At 53.6% G+C, this 17,685-nt stretch overlaps 1 protein-coding gene across 2 annotated transcripts in view; it reads right to left on the bottom strand.

Annotated features, from left to right (window-relative positions):
- Positions 1–17,685, bottom strand: part of CNTN4 (contactin 4) — a 387,684-nt gene that overhangs the window by 57,504 nt on the left and 312,495 nt on the right. For both annotated transcript variants that reach the window (XM_005881887.2, XM_005881885.2), the window contains exons 7-10: positions 16,146–16,343; positions 7,358–7,460; positions 5,871–6,055; positions 523–659 (exon numbers count right to left, since the gene is read on the bottom strand). In XM_005881887.2, coding sequence (XP_005881949.1) covers positions 523–659; positions 5,871–6,055; positions 7,358–7,460; positions 16,146–16,343 — 623 coding nt within the window. The remainder of the gene's footprint in view (positions 1–522; positions 660–5,870; positions 6,056–7,357; positions 7,461–16,145; positions 16,344–17,685) is intronic.

The raw sequence follows: 17,685 nt of genomic DNA, 5'->3' as shown, positions 1-17,685 counted from the left end.
CACCGCCTGCTCCCAGGCCTGCAGGCTGGAGCCTCCAGCCGCCATCACTTGCAGAGTTTGCTCCATGTGGCATGAGAGGTGCAGAGCTCATGTTTCTTTGCCCTTTCTGCATGCCGGGGGCAGAGGGGGCGTCTGCCCAGTGAGCCACTGCACCCCGCTGTGCAGAAGTCTCCCCAGAGGGTGCGAGACGGCACTGACAGGGGATCTGGATGCCTGGGGCCCACTCACCGTGCCCCGAACACCTATCTCTCTCCGCACAAATTTGTGCCCCGGGCCGTCTGCATGGCTTCCAATGGCAGAGCCAGGGACGTTCACGTGGGAGGACCACGCTCTAGTGTAGACACCGACGAGCTGGCCGCAGGGCCTGCTCACCAAGTGCATTCACGTGCACGTGTTTCACTGTTAATGGCAACTGGTTGCATATTATTTTGGAAATGATTCATCCTTTCCCTGTTTCCATAGCAACAGGGCCACCTTAGACGTGACAGTCGGCACCAGCCGTGGTAGTCGCCGCTTGCTTACCTGAGCGAACAGCGGCTCCCCGTTCTTCAGCCACCTGTACGTGGGCCGGGGCCTCCCGCTGGCTCTGCACTCCCAGGAGACACTGTCCTCAATGGCCACGTGGATGTCGCTTATTTTTTGAATCCAATTGGGTTGAGCTGTAGCCGTTTAGAAAGCAAAGATGGGCATTCAGTGTCTGCTCAATTTATTTTAAAAAGTTTAAAAAAATATGTTTTTATTGATTTTTAGAGAGGAAGGAAAGGAGAGGGATAGAGAGTTGGAAACATAGATCGGGTGCCTCCTACTGGAGATCGAGCCCGAAACCTGGGCTGACCAGGAATTGAGCCATGACTTCCTGGTTCATAAGTTGATGCTCAACCATGGAGCCACAGCAGGACGGGCTGTATCTTACTTGCTTGATAATAAACAAAGCTAGGAGACCACGGGACACGTTCCTTAGCCAGCGTGGTGTCCAGGGGCCTGAACGAATGCCTTCTCCCTTTGCCACCGAGAAGCAGTCTCGTGGGTTTCAAAGAGGAGACACAGTTTACCAATCCTCCGCTGACGGAGCCGCGCTGCCTGGGAGGCGAGGCCGGGAGGGTCAGCTCTCAGAGAAAGTATGACACCAACCCCACCGACTCGAACGCAGGGCCGAGACCTTCCTCCCTGATGAGCCCCGTGTCCGCTGCCCCGTGTACGCTGCCGGCTGTGCAGAGGCAGCCCCAGAGCAGCTGCCTTCTCAGCTCTTCTGGGAGCACGGCGGGGGTGGGGTGGCCCAATGGGCTGATGGCCGTGGTGGGCCGGTTTTACTTCCACCTGCTGGATGCCGACCCCCCACAGAGCCCAGGAAAGCAAAGCAATGGAGAAAGTTCTAGAAAGCTGTGTGGACTATTAACAACAAAGCCGGGCTTTTCAAAGAGAGAGCGAGGAGGGAAAAAATGTACCTTATGAAGCAATGTCAAGTCCAAGCTCAAAAAGCAAACATGGAGACCATGTGCAGAGACAGGAGATTTCAGGACAATTGGGCTCATTCCTTGCTTTCCTTCAAAAACACAGAGCGCTGGGGGCCAAACCTTGCCATCCGAAGCGGGAGTGGGCCGGGGAGGGAGGGCAGGTAGGGTTTTGCAAAGACCTTACAAAGTTCTCACTCCTTGAACCCACAGAGGGCTGGCCCCACCCTCTCCAGTAGGGTCATGTGAGTGCGCTCAGCATGGCCAGGGGTGAACCCGGGGGGCGGGGGGAGCGGTGAAAGATTAAAGAAGACAGACAAGAGAATAAAGCTGGGGCTAGGTGGGATGCTGCTCTCGGATGGAGAGACAGTGCCACAGCCTGCAAGCTGAGTCTTTATTTTATAGCAGATTCCATTAGGCAAAGTAAGGACGTGGTCAAGATGTTTACAATGTTCTCATGGGTTTTGAATCCACTCAATCACATGCACCTGATCAAGCTTTGTTTACTTCAGGGGTCCTCAAACTAGGGCCCGCGGGACACATGCAAATACAAATATTGTATTTGTTCCCGTTTTGTTTTTTTACTTCAAAATAAGATATGTGCAGTGTGCATAGGAATTTGTTCATAGTTTTTTTTTAAACTATAGTCCGGCCCTCCAACGGTCTGAGGGACAGTGAACTGCAGGGGTCCTCAAACTACGGCCCTCGGGCCATATGCAAATACAAATATTGTATTTGTTCCCGTTTTGTTTTTTTACTTCAAAATAAGATATGTGCAGTGTGCATAGGAATTTGTTCATAGTTTTTTTTAAAACTATAGTCTGGCCCTCCAACGGTCTGAGGGACAGTGAACTGGCCCCCTGTTTAAAAAGTTTGAGGACCCCTGGTTTACTTGCTGCACCTCTCGAAGCCCACATCACTCAGACATGTGGGACTACAGGTTTGGACCATAAGGTCAAGCTTACAGCCACAGCCTTTGGCTATAATTATTCTGGGACCTGCACGTGGCTTTGCCACAAGAGGACCGTGTCCTCTCATTAGTCTGAGGCTTGAATCTGTCCAAACACTGTAGCCGCTCTCCACAGTCACGGAGGTCGAGGGGCGTGGCAGGAGTGCTCAGTGGTCATCCATGCAGGCCCAGGGGAAGCCAACAATCAAGTCAGCCTTTGTAAGACATCCTCAAGCACGTCTTTGATTTGGAAGTGAAATTAACTCACAGAAGCCCAATTTGCAATGATAAAAACATTTTCCTTTAGAAGGGCATGTCTGGACACGGGCCCGGGGAGATGGGGAATGAGACAGCATCTTACATAAGCGGCAAAGAATGAGATAATCTTCCTTTTAACACACTGAGTGCAGCGTGACGGGGCAAAGGCCCACGCGGCTGCTGCCGCCGCTCAGAGTGGATGAGTCACGTCTCTGCGGGGAGTTTTTGGAGCTAAAGTTCTGGGCTGATGGAAATCTTTCCTCTCTCTCTCTTATGCCTTCAGGTCACCCAGTTCCAAGTCCATGGATAACAAAGAGTCCATTTCAGAGCCTGGCAGAAAGCATGGCTTGCTTCCCTTTTTTATGATGCACGTGGGCCCATGGTGTTTATCCCTGATGGTCTGGACTGTTCTAGAACTCCAGGCCTGAACACCGTCTCTGAGGAAGGCCTGAGCTGGATGGCTCAGCACTATTATTTCAGAAGGAAGGTAGAGTCTAAATTCTGGGCAATGTAGGTAGATCCCACATATTACATAGAATTCAACACACCCACCCATGAGAACAGAACCATGCTTTGGGCCAGTGATCACCAATCTTTTGGACCTCACGGACCACTGGTTGACGATCGCTGCTTTGGGCGATGCATGCTCTTTCTAGGTGTGAAGTGGAAGAATCTCTCCTCTAAAACATCTGAGGTCTTAATCTCAAGCGACACCTTCAAATATAAGGTTCACGGTTGTGTTGAACTTGACCCCCTGACACTGTTCGTCTCCGGGACAGATGCGCAATCCCTTCATTTCCATCTTTGGTTCAATCACGGCCAGGAAGGACCTACATCGATGTTTGCGTTGGGGTTCCAGCCGCTGGAATCGTGCGAGTTTTGCACCTGACACCCAGTTCTATTGACGATGAATGTTACATGAACTTAGTGGCCGAACAATCCCCAGGGCTATTTGGCTCCCTGATCCTCCAAACCAGGAGTTTTTAATGGAAACAAATGCCAGCATGAGCCGTAGAACTTAGAAATTAAAAAATCTGCCCGGCCGGCATCGCTCAGTGGTTGAGCGTCGACCTATGAATCAGGAGGTCACGGTTCGATTCCCGGTCAGGGCACATGCCCAGGTTGTGGGCTGGATCCCCAGTGTGGGGCGTGCAGGAGGCAGCCGATCAATGAATAATTCTCTCTCTTCATGGATGTTTCTATCTCTCTCTCCCTCTCCTTCCTTTCTGAAATCAATAAAAAATTATATTAAAAAAACACAAAAACATAACAACACTAAAAACTATTTTAAAAAAATCTAACGGGAAGGGCAGATGGGAGGGCGCATTCACACTCGCATGATGAAGCTGACCCGCAGCCCTGCAAATCACATCCCCTCGGCTGCTCACACCGTGGAGAACAGGAATCAACTCCTGAGGCCTGGCGAACGTGCGTCAGACGTTCACTGGTTGCGGTTTTTTGAGCCCAAAGATAGCAACTTGGCTTCAGTTGACCACCTATAGGCAGGCGCTTCCCAAATCTTCACCCCAGCCTGGGCTTCTTTTCTGTGGGCAGATCACTGCCCGGGTCCCGGGTGCCAGAGGGAAGCCGGTGCCGACAGCCAGGGGACGGAAGGCCTATTCTTGCACGATTTTCGTGCATCGGGCCTCTGGCAATGTTATAAATATCCACATGGCCCTTGGCAGGAAAATAACTCCCCACCCTGAACCATTCTTGCATAATAGCCAATCTATACATTCATTTCCAACACCCCGGACAGATGGGCTCAGACGTGTTCCCGTTTGGCAGGGTGCCCCACCGAGTGAAACGCTTTTCTGGATCCCAAACAGATACACTGACAGGGTTCCACGTGGGCTCCATCGACGACCACGTGCAGGAGGTTCTACATTCATGTAACAGCCGGGTCCGAGCGGATAACCTGAGTGGGTCAGGCGCAGCCGCACGTAAGGCGTGTCCGGGTGAGAGCTCTGTCCCGGTCCACTCCGATCAGGACGACACCGGGACCGTGTGCGTTCCCCCATGTTCATGAAATCGCCACCAAGGAGGAGGAATGACCAAGGATTGACACGAGCCCCAAATCAAAACCCAAAAGCGTAGAGCTTTACAAGAACGTGAAAAATAAACTGGGAGGAGGAATGACACGTTTCCGGTGTCAGGTTTACAGCTGATGGTGGGAGGGAAAACAGCCCCTTTGTGATGTGTTCACAGCAGCATCGCCCCAACACATCAGCCTGATTTCTTCCTCGGCTTCGTCAACATCCTCGCCCCACGGCCCTCCCCACACCCAGCGCCACTGGGGGAAGAAGGGGTGAGAAGGGGGTGCAGGTTCAGCAGCAAGCCTAGGTCTTGCATGGCCCTACTTTGCACGGCCCTTCCCCAAAGCCCAACTGCAAGCCCCAGCTTCCGATTTCAGTGGCAGGGTCCACACACGCTCCGCCTTGGCAGGAAAATAACTCCCCACCCTGAACCATTCTTACATAATAGCCAATCTATACATTCATTTCCAACACCCCAGACAGATGGGCTCAGGTGTGTTCCCGTTTGGCAGGGTGCCCCACCAAGTGAAATGCTTTTCTGGATCCCAAACAGATACACTGACAAGGTTCCACGTGGGCTCCATCGACGACCACGTGTGGGAGGTTCTACATTCATGTAACAGCCGGGTCCGAGCGGATAACCTGAGTGGGTCAGGCGCAGCCGCACGTAAGGCGTGTCCGGGTGAGAGCTCTGTCCCGGTCCACTCCGATCAGGACGACACCGGGACCGTGTGCGTTCCCCCATGTTCATGAAATCGCCACCAAGGAGGAGGAATGACCAAGGATTGACACGAGCCCCAAATCAAAACCCAAAAGCGTAGAGCTTTACAAGAACGTGAAAAATAAACTGGGAGGAGGAATGACACGTTTCCGGTGTCAGGTTTACAGCTGATGGTGGGAGGGAAAACAGCCCCTTTGTGATGTGTTCACAGCAGCATCGCCCCAACACATCAGCCTGATTTCTTCCTCGGCTTCGTCAACATCCTCGCCCCACGGCCCTCCCCACACCCAGCGCCACTGGGGGAAGAGGGGGTGAGAAGGGGGTGCAGGTTCAGCAGCAAGCCGAGGTCTTGCAGGGCCCTACTTCGCACGGCCCTTCCCCAAAACCCAATGCAAGCCCCAGCTTTCGATTTCAGTGGCAGGGTCCACACACGCTCCGCATCCCCAGGAACTCACCGTAGAAAGTCAGCTGTCCCCTCGCGACGTTTTTCCCTCTGGAGTTCTCGGCCACGCACTCATATAAGCCCGCGTCCTCCTGCTGGAAGTTGGGGATCTCCAGGATCCCGTCCGACTGGTGTCTCCTGGCTTTCCTCGCTATGGGCTTCCCGTCTGCCCGCCTCCAGACGATCGTGGGGACTGGACTGGTGGCGAGAACAGAAAGCGGCGAATGAGCTGAGAGAAAACGGGACCGTCCATTGCATCCTGAGCTCCCAACAACCTCTTCCTTCTCGGGTCTGCCCCGGAGAGCGCCTCCCGACGTCACACACACATGCAGGCACCACTGTTAGGACGTTACCCATCGCCACATCGCTCATGTTACCATGGACTTTGTGTTCCTATTAGAATAAAAAACTTTCCTAGCCCAGCTGGTGTGACTCAGTGGTTGAGCATTGACCTATGAACCAGGAGATCACAGCTCGATTCCTGGTCAGGGCACATCCCGGGTTGTGGGCTTGACCCCCAGTGGGGGGCGTGCGGGAGGCAGCAGATCCATGATTCTCTCACATCCTGATGTTTCTATTCCTCCTCCCTCTCCCTTCCTCTCTGAAGTCAATAAAGAAAGAACAGGTGGGTCACGGCATTGCACTGTCCCACACTAGGCACCACTGTAGCGCACGCCGTCCTGACTGAGAAACACGGACACGGAAGGAACCCTCCATGGGACCCGAAACCAAAGCTGCAAGGGAACTACTTCCTGCGTGGCGGCTGGAGGGGCCGCTGCACGCGAGTGGAGACCGTGGCGGACACGGGGGTCGGGCCCGAGTCGCCTCAGCAGACGTCTGGGCACAGGGGAGCCTGGGGGTGTGAGCCAGGGGTTAGCGGGCACACGGGGTGGGAGGAGAGAGCCACGCATGGTTAACATGCAGAGACGGCCTGAGGCTGTGTCCGATGGCAGTTCTGATCTTTACGGCAAACCTGGCCTGCAGGGCTGCTGGCACCATCGCGCCCATCTTCCCTCGCCTGCGCCCTCGGACAGAACCGCCCGGGGCCGCTCCCTGGTCCCCACGCTGCTGGGCCAGCGATACTGGGCAGGCCCTGGGAAGGGTGTGGGTCACTTCCAGGCAGCTCTGGGAGATAGTCTCCTGGAGCTATCGGTCTCATCTGCCTCTATCCGAGCGGCAGGCAGGGACTGGCAACTTAAAAGAAATTCAAGGGAATGTGGTGGCTCCTCGGGAAACGGGGGCCGGAATGGAGTCTCTAGGTTCACCCTCCAGGGAAGGCCCGTGTCACCCGTCATTCAGGCGGTAAATGTGGGCAGCACACCTCTCAGAACTGCCCCTTCCCCCTCCTCCTGGCCACGTCAGGGTGGCGGCCTGACCCTCCCTGGTCACCCCAGGTCCCCTCTCTGTGGTGAGGGGGTGTATTTGCCGAATGACAGCCACCCCTCCCCAGGGCGAGGAGGCCTCCAGGAGCCCAGAGGACGCGGAGGGACCAGGACTCACTTGCCCAGCGCGAAGCACTCCAGCCTGGCCGTGCCTCCTTTGGCGGTCGGCACCGTGTCCGGGAATTGCACTTCGATTTTGGGCTCATACTCGCCCATCACCCCTGTGGATAAAGATCAGGCGCTGAGTCTCGGAGGGCTTTTTAAAACTCGCGGGACTGTTTCCCGCGTAATGTCCACAGCTCCCACGCGGGCACCACGGGGCACAGCTGGCCCCTCATTGGAGGCAGGTCTCATCGGACGCAGCAGAAAACTCGACACAGAACCCACCGCCTGCCAGGACTGAGTTCTCCATGCTTCCCATGTCACTCGCAGAAATAGTTGTTGTTATTGGTTTTTTTAGTCATGAAAAAAATATAGAGGAAAGGGATAGAGTCTTAGTCACGGGGAACATCAAAGGCATTTTTGGGAAACACATTGCAGAAAATTTTAAATACTTAACAAAACACTGCCCTCTGGATTATATCTCTATAAGCAACATCATTTGAGTAATCAATCTGTGGCCACTGATTACTTTCTCTTTCACGTGCAAGCTAATGTGAATTAACCCTAAATTACAACAGGCAGGTAAACGAGTGCCTCCAATGCCAGGATTTTTATCCTGAAACAGCGTAAAAAGTAGAATATTGCCCGGCCGGTGTGGCTCAGTGGTTGAGCGTTGACCTATGAACCCAGAGGTCACGGTTTGATTCCCAGTCAGGGCACATGCCTGGGTTGTGGACTCGATCCCCAGTAGGGGGCGTGCAGGAGGCAGCTGATCAATAATCCCCTCTCATCACTGATGTTTCTCTCTCTCTCTCTCCCTCTCCCTTCCTCTCTGAAATCAATAAAAATATATTAAAAACACAGAAGAATAGGATCGAGTCCCAACCCGGGCATGCTCCCTGACCGGGCCTTGAACTGCAGACGTGTTTGTGCATATCATCAAGGCTTCTTGTGAGGTCACTGACTAAAGACGACGCTTTTCTAAAACGAAAGGGGCAGGCGGTTATGTGGTCACCTGGGGCGGGCTCGGGTTGCTATGCCTGTTTGTGTCTAGGGCAGGGGTGGGCAAACTTTTTGACTCGAGGGCCACAATGGGTTCTTAAACTGGACCGGAGGGCCGGAACAAAAGCATGGATGGAGTGTTTGTGTGAACTAATATAAATTCAAAGTAAACATCATTACATAAAAGGGTACGGTCTTTTTTTTTTTTTAGTTTTATTCATTTCAAACGGGCGGATCCGGCCCGCGGGCCGTAGTTTGCCCACGGCTGGTCTAGGGGCAGAGTTATCAGCAATCATGCAGTTTGGTCTGCATTTACAACATTGGTTGCAGGACGTGGAGACATGGATCAGAGATGGAGAGCACAGTTTTCACTGTCTACAGAATGCTCATTAACACAGAGATCGTCGCTATTTATTAAAGCCATAGACGTGGGAAAAGGCCATTCTCCTCGCCCGTGTTGTGCGCAGTTTCAGGAACACCTGTGAACGGGTCCATTTAATTGGGTTACATCTGGCACAGTCTACGTTTTTATTGGACTGTTTCTTCCAGTTTAACTCTTTTGGCCTTTATCCTCCACACTGAATTGGAAAAGCTGTTGCCTTTTAAATCATTTTTAAGAAACAAAGGCCACTCACACAGGAGTGCGTTCTCCAGGTCCCTCCTCCGGCCACCTGCACATGCGGGGACGCAATTGTCTGCAGCTGCGCTGGCGACGCACACGCAGAGTAGGAGGAACGGGAGCGAGGCCTTGGATGGGATTGTTCCAGAACGCCTTCTCCACCTCGAGCTGCTCACAGAGAGGAGAGGGTGTGAGCTGCGCTGAGGCCACACACCAACTCGAAGCAGCAACGCGCCCGTGATATTGTCAGGATGGCCTGGGGGACAGACTCTCAGTGACACCCCTTCCGCCTGCAGGATCTGGGTCGTCTGCCTGTAGGGACAACTTGTGCTTTTACTTCTAAAGACACCTTGCTGGGTCCGAGCCCCTCTGCTAAGGATGGGCCTCGGTGGACGCCGGGAACTAGGGGAAGATGTGAGCGGCCGCAGGCAGATGGGAGAGGTTATACTGCACACACTGCAGCCACTGCACACACAGCAGCCACTGCACGCACAGCGGCCACTGCACACACAGCAGCACTGCACGCACAGCGGCCACTGCACGCACAGCAGACCCCTTCCGCCTGCAGGATCTGGGTCGTCTGCCTGTACGGACAACTCGTGCTTTTACTTCTAAAGAGACCTTGCTGGGTCCAAGCCCCTCTGCTAAGGATGGGCCTCGGTGGACGCTGGGAACTAGGGGAAGATGTGAGCGGCCGCAGGCAGATGGGAGAGGTTATACTGCACACACAGCAGCCACTGCACACACAGCAGCCACTGCACGCACAGCAGCCCCCAGAGTGGTTGCGCACTGGCTGGGCAGCAGCGCATTTTATAGGAACTCAGACAAAGGAGGCTTCTTGCCAGATAGTGACGTCGGTGTTACGTAGGGTAAAGGTGCGCCTGTGCGGTGCGTGAGGAAAACTGCCGTGTCCTTGCCTTTGCACATGCGTGTGGCACATGGGCCTTCAACATTCGGCGTGCTCTGCTCAGGGTCCACACACACCTCTACCTAATTTTAAACATAAAGTAAAAAGGAAAGTCTTACTTCTTTCCAATGCAGGTCAGTGTTTTCTGCTTTTTGGAGAGGAGAGCCCCCATCCCACATGTCAAAGTGGCAGCGCCTGAGAGTCTGTGCACCCAAGTCCTCAGGAGCCAGGCTCAGCTATACCTACATCCCAGCGAATTAACTCAAGACACAAGCATGTCACAGCAACCCTGTGCCAGGCACCGGCCTCACCACGGTGCCCACGTGGGCCACACAGACCCAAGTGCCACCTTCGGGACGTGTGTGGGCTGCACGTTTTCTGTGCATCGCATAGTAACGCGGGCTATGCCGGCAGTGACTTTGCATTTGGTGAGTCAGAGAGCTACTCCCGGTGAAGACACGGCTGGGAATTCCTAGGTGTTCTTTCCAAGCCAGTGGGTCCCAAACTATAAACCACCCGAGGGCTTGAGTCTCCGATTTAGTGAGTAGAGATGGAGCCCAAGAACCTGCATGTCCAACAAGTTCCCAGCTGGTGTTCCTGCTGCCGGTCCAGGGACTGCCCCTTAAGGACTTCTGTAGCCGCCACAGGTGTTAAGCCAAAGCAGGAAGTTCCGCCCAACCTCAGTGGACACTTCTTGTCACACCAGGGACAAGGCCCATCCAGAGCCTGGATTCTGCAGACAACCTTGTGGCAACAACTGTTCCCCTTTCAAGCCCTGGACAATTATTATTTTTTTAAAAATATATATATGTTTTTATTTCAGAAAGGGAGGGAGAGGGAGAGAGAGAGATAGAACCACCAATGATGAGAGTCATTGATCAGCTGCCTCCTGCACGTCCCACACTGGGGATTGAGCTGGCAACCTGGGCATGTGCCCTGACGGGGAACTGAACCATGACCTCCTGGTTCACAGGTCGACGCTCCTCCACTGAGCCATGCTGGCGGGCAAGCCCTGGACAATCATTAGGCTGATGCTGATGTGCACGGGCACACAGAATTCAGCAAGATAACTGGCAACATCACAGCCCGCGAAGGAGAAATCAGCCGCGCGCCACACTTATTTAACTGCCATTTGCAGAGCGCTGTGTTGGCGGAGTCGCGCACCATAAGGTTTTGCCAACACCTGCCTTCGCTGGAATCTGTGGTTTTGCTACATTAAACCACCAGAAGGACTGTCACCCACAGAGTGGGATTATCTGTTGAAAAACAGAAATTGCAAAAATGGTCTTCAGAGAAGTTCCCACATGGGCTCTCTTGGGAAATAGGCTGTGTGTTCCATTAGTATGAAATGTTTGGCGATACCGGGTTAGTCATACCGACGCCCTTGGCTGAGTCGATCGCTTTGCCCCTTTGGGGAGGACTTGTGCCCTGGGTGGAAGGGGCCACTGTGGGTCTAAGGACTGACTGTCCAAGGCATCTCGGCCACTGCTGTCCGCCGTCCCAGAGGTTAAGTCCCGTTGAGGTGAGGCCACAGCTGTCCAAGCAAGAACCTCCCCAGCTGGAGAGGAGAGGAGAGGAAAGGAGAGGAGAGGAGAAGGGAGGTTGGGGAGAGGGGGGAGGGGAGGAGAGGAGCCTGAGGCTGTGTATCACCTGGTGAACGTGGGTTCCACCTCATCACACGTGCGATGTGCAAGTAAACCCTGTGGTGGGCGCTCAATCAAACCTGCATCCTGTTCCTTCCTTCTCCATGGGGTGCAGAGCTCCCCGGAGCTGTTCCAGGAGGCTCTCTCCTGGGCAGGTAGAGAGCAGGTGCCCGGGAAACTCGGGTTGGAGGCAAGCCCTGAGGTCATTTGCTGATAGTCCCCAGTTTATTAATGAAACCGTCTCCTACTTTTAGGAGAAAGGAAGCAGACTCTGAGCTCCTGTGAGGAAGTGCTTTTATATTCCTCCCACCAAACAGCTCTTCACGTTGTGCTGAGCTCAACACTCTCTCCCTCCCGCTAACTTGCACATGTCGGTCCCAGTCCACGTTGCTGGAGCCACAAAGACCAAGTCTTGATGGACGGTCTTCAGATATTTACAGATATTCTATTTCAGGGACTGGCAGGGGTGTTCTGTAAAGGGACAGAGAGCAACGCTTTGGGTTTTGTGAGCCATGCATTCATTCTCTGTTAAGACTCAACTCTGGCCTGGCCCGTGTGGCTCAGCGGTCAACAGTTTCGATTCCTGCTCAAGGCACATGCCCGAGTTATGGGCTTGATCCCCAGTAGGGGGCGTGCAGGAAGCAGCTGATCAATGATTCTCTCTCATCACTGATGTTTCTATTTGTCTCTCCCTCTCCCTTCCTCTCTAAAATAAATAAAAACATATTTAAAAAAAAAAAGACTCAACTCTGTCACTGGAGCTAGAAAAAGACAATAGGGAAAAAAAAGGCTCTGTTCCAATAAAACTTTATTTACAAAAACGATGGTGGGCTGTGTTTGGCCCATGAGCCCTAGCTGGCCCAGTCCTGGCTTAGAGGAAATGGTAAAAACAGAAAAGTTTGGGAGAATGAGCAGAATCACAGACCGGCTCTTAGAACGAACAACACATTTCAGCAAGCTTGCCAGATGTTGAATCACAAGAATAATGGCATTCCATACATCAGCACTAGCTAATCAGAGAGTGTGATTAAAAATAAGCTCCCATTTACAACAGTGGCAAAGATGATAGAGAATCTAGGAATTATCCCCAAAGATTCAACATTTCTATGGAGAAACATTTGAAACTTTCTTTACAAGAAAACAGGCCATGGGTAGGGTTGGCCTGCAGGAGGTGCTGGGAACCTGTGCCCGCCGCCTGGAATTCCCTTCCTCTCTCTGAGGTTGGACAACCCTTCATGGAAGGCTGGGCTGACTCAAGCCCAGGCCAGCTTCCCTCTTGGCCAGGCTGTGACTGCTGCACAATCTCACTGCAACTTAGTGGCTTTCAGCGGGAGAGACCAATGCATCTGCTTTAATCCTCTGCTCTCCCAGTGGGGCCCCGCCTGCCTCCATCAGCAATCGGGCTCCTCAGCCAGACTAGACTCTGAGAACACAGACTCCGCATCCCTAGGGACAAATATACAGCTGTACCCAGGGCACAGTTTTTGGTTAAAGGCACGATCAAAAGATGCAAGTGAATGTGCCCTGTCATCTCTATTGTAGGCCGATACCTCGACCTCCCTCTTTCATTCCAAACCCTTTTGTCTGTAAATGTGTTTATTGGAACTCGATTCCATAATCCCAATAAAAAATGCAACCTCAGAGTCTCCATTAATCGGGCTTGCTCTGAGACTGCGGGCTTCCAGGCGGTCAGGTCACATGCTTTCACTTCACACGAGTGCTTGACAGGTGCTTCCTAACTGACCGGCTAAGAGACCGTCTACGACTCTGGGTCCCCATGGTCCCAAGATGGAGTTGACTGTGCTGGGGGTGCAGAGGGGACGGCTGAGTTCCTGAGCTTGCCAAGCCTCCAAACTAGCCAATGCCACCAAGACGCTATTGAGTCAGATTAGCGATGCCGGTCTAGCAAACTGTCTCACCTTCTTTAATCATCAAGATGTTCTTCTTACTAAAACGGGTTTTACTCCCATAGATCCTCAACTATGATGCTGTCAGAATTAAAAACAAGACAGACTTGTCTCTGTGTTTGGGGTAGGTCTGGGCTGATACCCCAGATTCCATGACTGTTTTCCTTCCTGACTTTTAGTCCTGCCCAGCTCTTCGGCCCCTGAGTGAGGCCACAGCCTGGTTGGCACGGTCAGGGACGTTCTTGGCCCTTTCTCTTACCTCCAGACAGGGGCTCATTAAGTGACCTATTCTGTGCTGCGTGATGGAGTCTGAACACCCTTTATGTACTCCAGCCTCCGAGGGAAGATACGGTACGAATTTCCTCGTGGAAATGAAGAATGAATAGGCATTAATGGCCGCAGCATGAGATCCGTAGTCGACAGGTTCTGTGATGGAATATTCCAATAGGAAGCATGTGTCATCTCTGTGACGATAAACTGGACGTGACGAGGCAGGTCTGAGAGCCGAGGCGAAGGCAGGGCTGCTGCCTGGTGGAGGCGCAGGCTGATCCGGGTTCCTGCGTCACTGGAGTTCGGGTCCTGCCTGGGCAGCAGCCTGGAGTGTGTCCCCTCGGCTGGGTCTCTGTGCATCCGAGTCCACCCTCCAGGGCATCTGTTACGTGATTCACCCCGACAAGCAGCACCGCTGGGCAAGCCCTGGGCGTCCGGGCCTCGTGGGCAGAGGCCGGAGCGGCTGTCTTTTCAGATAATTCTACACGCGATGCCACCGGGGCTTGTCTCATGGAAACGTCCCCTCACCCCTCGGTCGGGGAGAGCAGTGACAGCTTTTGACAGACTCGGTCCCCTGCCTACCTCGCCCTGGAAACTGGTAAGCTTCCATTTTTACTCATAGAGTTCAGCTTCCTCTGACATGAATTTAGCATCGGCCACGTGGCCAGCACTGGCGCTGGGACAGGGTTGGAGGAGGCTCTGCTCTGTCCTAGGCCACGTGGGCCACCCACCGTGGCAGGGGCGTGGGGCGGGGAGGGCCGACAGGGACACCACACCCACCGCCAAACCTCTGCTGCAGAGACGGCTCTCTTGCCAAGTCAGAAGCCATGCTGTTGGCTCCACAAATAGCGGCTAAAATAATATTCTCGATTTCGCCCTTCCAAGCCTGTTAAGTAAAAGCATGTCCGTGGACGGCACTCCCAGAAGCCCCGTTGCTGCTCCAAAAACCTGTGTGTCATCTGATTTCCCTCCCACCTCCTCCCACGCGGTGAGTCAGCGCTCCTGGTGGCCGGGCCTGTGAGCCGGCTCCTGGCTCCCAGCTTCCCGCTCCCACTTCCCGCTGCACCAGCTTCCACCCAGTGACCGAGACCAGTTCCGAGCTGGGCTCCCAGCGTCCACTTTTGCATTTTACAAGTCTACTTCCCACAGAGCAAAAAGGTCTTTTTAAAACACACCCATCACTCTCTGCATATAATCCCCTCCAGGTTCCGCATGGCACCTGAATGAAAGCCAGTCTTCTCTCCCTGGCCTTGTGGCCGGCCGATTCCCCTCTAACCTCAACTCAGACCCCCCTCCACCTGCTCAGTATGCTCCACCCAGGTTCACGTTACGGAGCTCCCGGAAGGAGCCAAGGGCTCATTCGGGCCCCAGGGCCTTTGCACATCACGTTACGGAGCTCCCGGAAGGAGCCAAGGGCTCATCACTTTGCACGTGATGTGGACTCAGCCTTCGGCTCCTCCCTCCGACCATCTGTGCCCGATTTTCAGGTCTCAGGCATGTCACCGCCTCGGAGGCTTTCCCTGTTAAAGGCACAGAGCCTCCGGGTGGCCGTACGGATTTGTTTGTTACTCCCCAACACAGTCAAATGCCCTAAGTGCCACGAGGCAGGGGCCTTCCTTTCTCCTCCCTGGCACCGGGGTGGGCCTGTCACGTGGCAAGTGCTACATAAACACGGCAAGTGCATGAATGAACGAACGAATGACTGAAATCTACATTATTTGCTCTAACATGTCCCCTGAGGCAGCCAGTGCTGTCGAGATGCTCTGGCCCTCTTTGTCTGCACATACCCTTGTGCTGGGGGTTGTGGTTCACAGCTCCCCTCCTCCCCCACCCCGTCCATCCCCAGTAGAGTTCCTTCAGCACAGGGGGCAGGAGAACAAACGTGGATAAGCCCTGGCCAGTGTGCTCAGTGGTTAGAGCGCCGGCCACACACAGCAGGGTCTCAGGTTCCATTCCCACCGGAGGGCACGCACCTCACTTGCAGGTTCGATCCCCACCCCCTTGTGGGGCATGTGCAGGAGGCAACCGCGTATCATTGTGGTGGGAACTGTCGTCAGTATCATAAATCTGGGCACTGTTTGGATCATTATCAACTTCTCCCGACACCGAAGACTCAATTACAGGGACATGATTAACGACCTCCTCCTTCCACCTCCCACTCCGCGCTGCCTGGGCCCATGGTTTCAGTGGGAAAGAAGGAGCAACAGATCCCTTTGTTATTTATATTCACCCGAACCACCCTCTGTTCCTGCTGAGATGAGCCAATAGCTTGCTAATTCCTTTTCCAACTGGATTCCTGGAGTTTTCCTTACCCAAGCGGAGAACACTGGGCACCGAACGTAGAAAGCATTTAACCTCCCTTCCGTGTAATTCAGACAATCACGTGGTGCGTGTCGGTGCCACAGCTCTCCACACTCGACGTGCCACAGAGAACAGCCCCCAAGCCCGGCACTCACCGTCGTTCCTCAGGGTCAGTGGGGTGGGCGGCCCCAGGACCTTGTGGTTGGTCACCGTGTTGGTGACCACGCAGGTGTAGTTCCCCACGTCGGACTTTTCCACCTTCGCGATGTACAGGTTCCCAGTCTCCTGGGAGACGAAGCGGCGGTTGTCCTGGTAGGAGGGGTATTCGTTGAAGATCCAGGCGTAGCTCAGCTCTGGAAGCCAAAGGAAAGATCGTTACCAACACGGCTTTTGGCTTGGGACCCACTGCGCTCCTGAGAGAAGTGGCGACATTAGACATGCGGAGCACTGCCCCGATTCTTTCTCAGCCGCTAATTATAAACGGAGAGCACGCACAGTCCCGCCTCCCCAGCTCAGACCTAAGCCTATTCTAGAGGCCTAGGGTACACGGATCGCCGGTGAAGAGAAGTGCAATGTCTTTAAGTCGAGGGAACATGCACTGAGGGTTTGCCAAGCACGCGCCTGGTGCGTGCCCAAGGCTGTGTGGTTCCCATACATTCTAGAGCAGCCGTGGGCAAACTACGGCCCGCGGGCCGGATCCGGCCCGTTTGAAATGAATAAAACTAAAAAAAAAAAAAGACCGTACCCTTTTATGTAATGATGTTTACTTTGAATTGATATTAGTTCACACAAACACTCCATCCATGCTTTTGTTCCGGCCCTCCGGTCCAGTTTAAGAACCCATTCTGGCCCTCGAGTCAAAAAGTTTGCCCACCCCTGTTCTAGAGTCTTCTATTGGCCGAGAAGCGCTGGCAGAGAAACAAAGAAACTGCTCCCACCTCTCAGTCCTTCTGAGGCAGAGCCATTCTCAGGCCTCCGTCCATCTCCTCCCTCCGACTCACCTGCGATTTGAACGCTCTCCCCATTATTGTGGTGAGATGGGGGTTTCTTAGGGCAGCAAATACTTGCTAAACACACCTGAACTGCCCACTGGGTGGCTGGTCCCATGAATGTCAATCTGTGTTTTTAAAAATTAGCTGGAAAAATGTTACATCCACTGGGAGTGAACGGAAAGTGACAGGTAAAAGGCAACTGCTGTGCGGAATGTACTCATCCCGGATGCCGGCGGGTGAGCGGATGGCAGCCACGCTGAAGCTGCTCCGGGACTTCCAGCTTTCCCGAGATAAGGCGAGTGTTTGTGAATGAGCACGTGAGACCACGCTGTGTCTTTCAGAGAGGAACCGGGACGGTGATGAGAATGAGAATGATAGGTAGCGTGAACCGCTGTGCCCGAGGGCACCGACTCCCTCAGCTCCGGGCACGCCCTGTCCGTTCCCTGAAGTGTGAGCTCCGTTGAGTCCAAAGAGCAGGACACTCACTCCAGCTTCCTATACAGAACACTCACCACTTTTTTTACAGTAATCAAAATAGTATTTAAAAAGAATATATATCTACACTAATAAAAGAGAAACATGGTAATTGGCGTACGACCGCTACCCTTTTCATTGGCTAATCAGTGAGTATATGAAAATTAACTGTCAGCCAAGATGGCGGCCGGCAGCCAGGCACTGAAGCGAGCAGGGAGGCTTGCTTGCT

This window comes from Myotis brandtii, unplaced genomic scaffold (assembly GCF_000412655.1).
Source record: "Myotis brandtii unplaced genomic scaffold, ASM41265v1 scaffold693, whole genome shotgun sequence".
In the NCBI taxonomy this organism is placed as follows: Eukaryota; Metazoa; Chordata; class Mammalia; order Chiroptera; family Vespertilionidae; genus Myotis; species Myotis brandtii.
The sequence above is the reverse complement of the archived record's forward strand: the minus strand, read 5'-3'. Positions and strand labels throughout refer to the sequence as shown.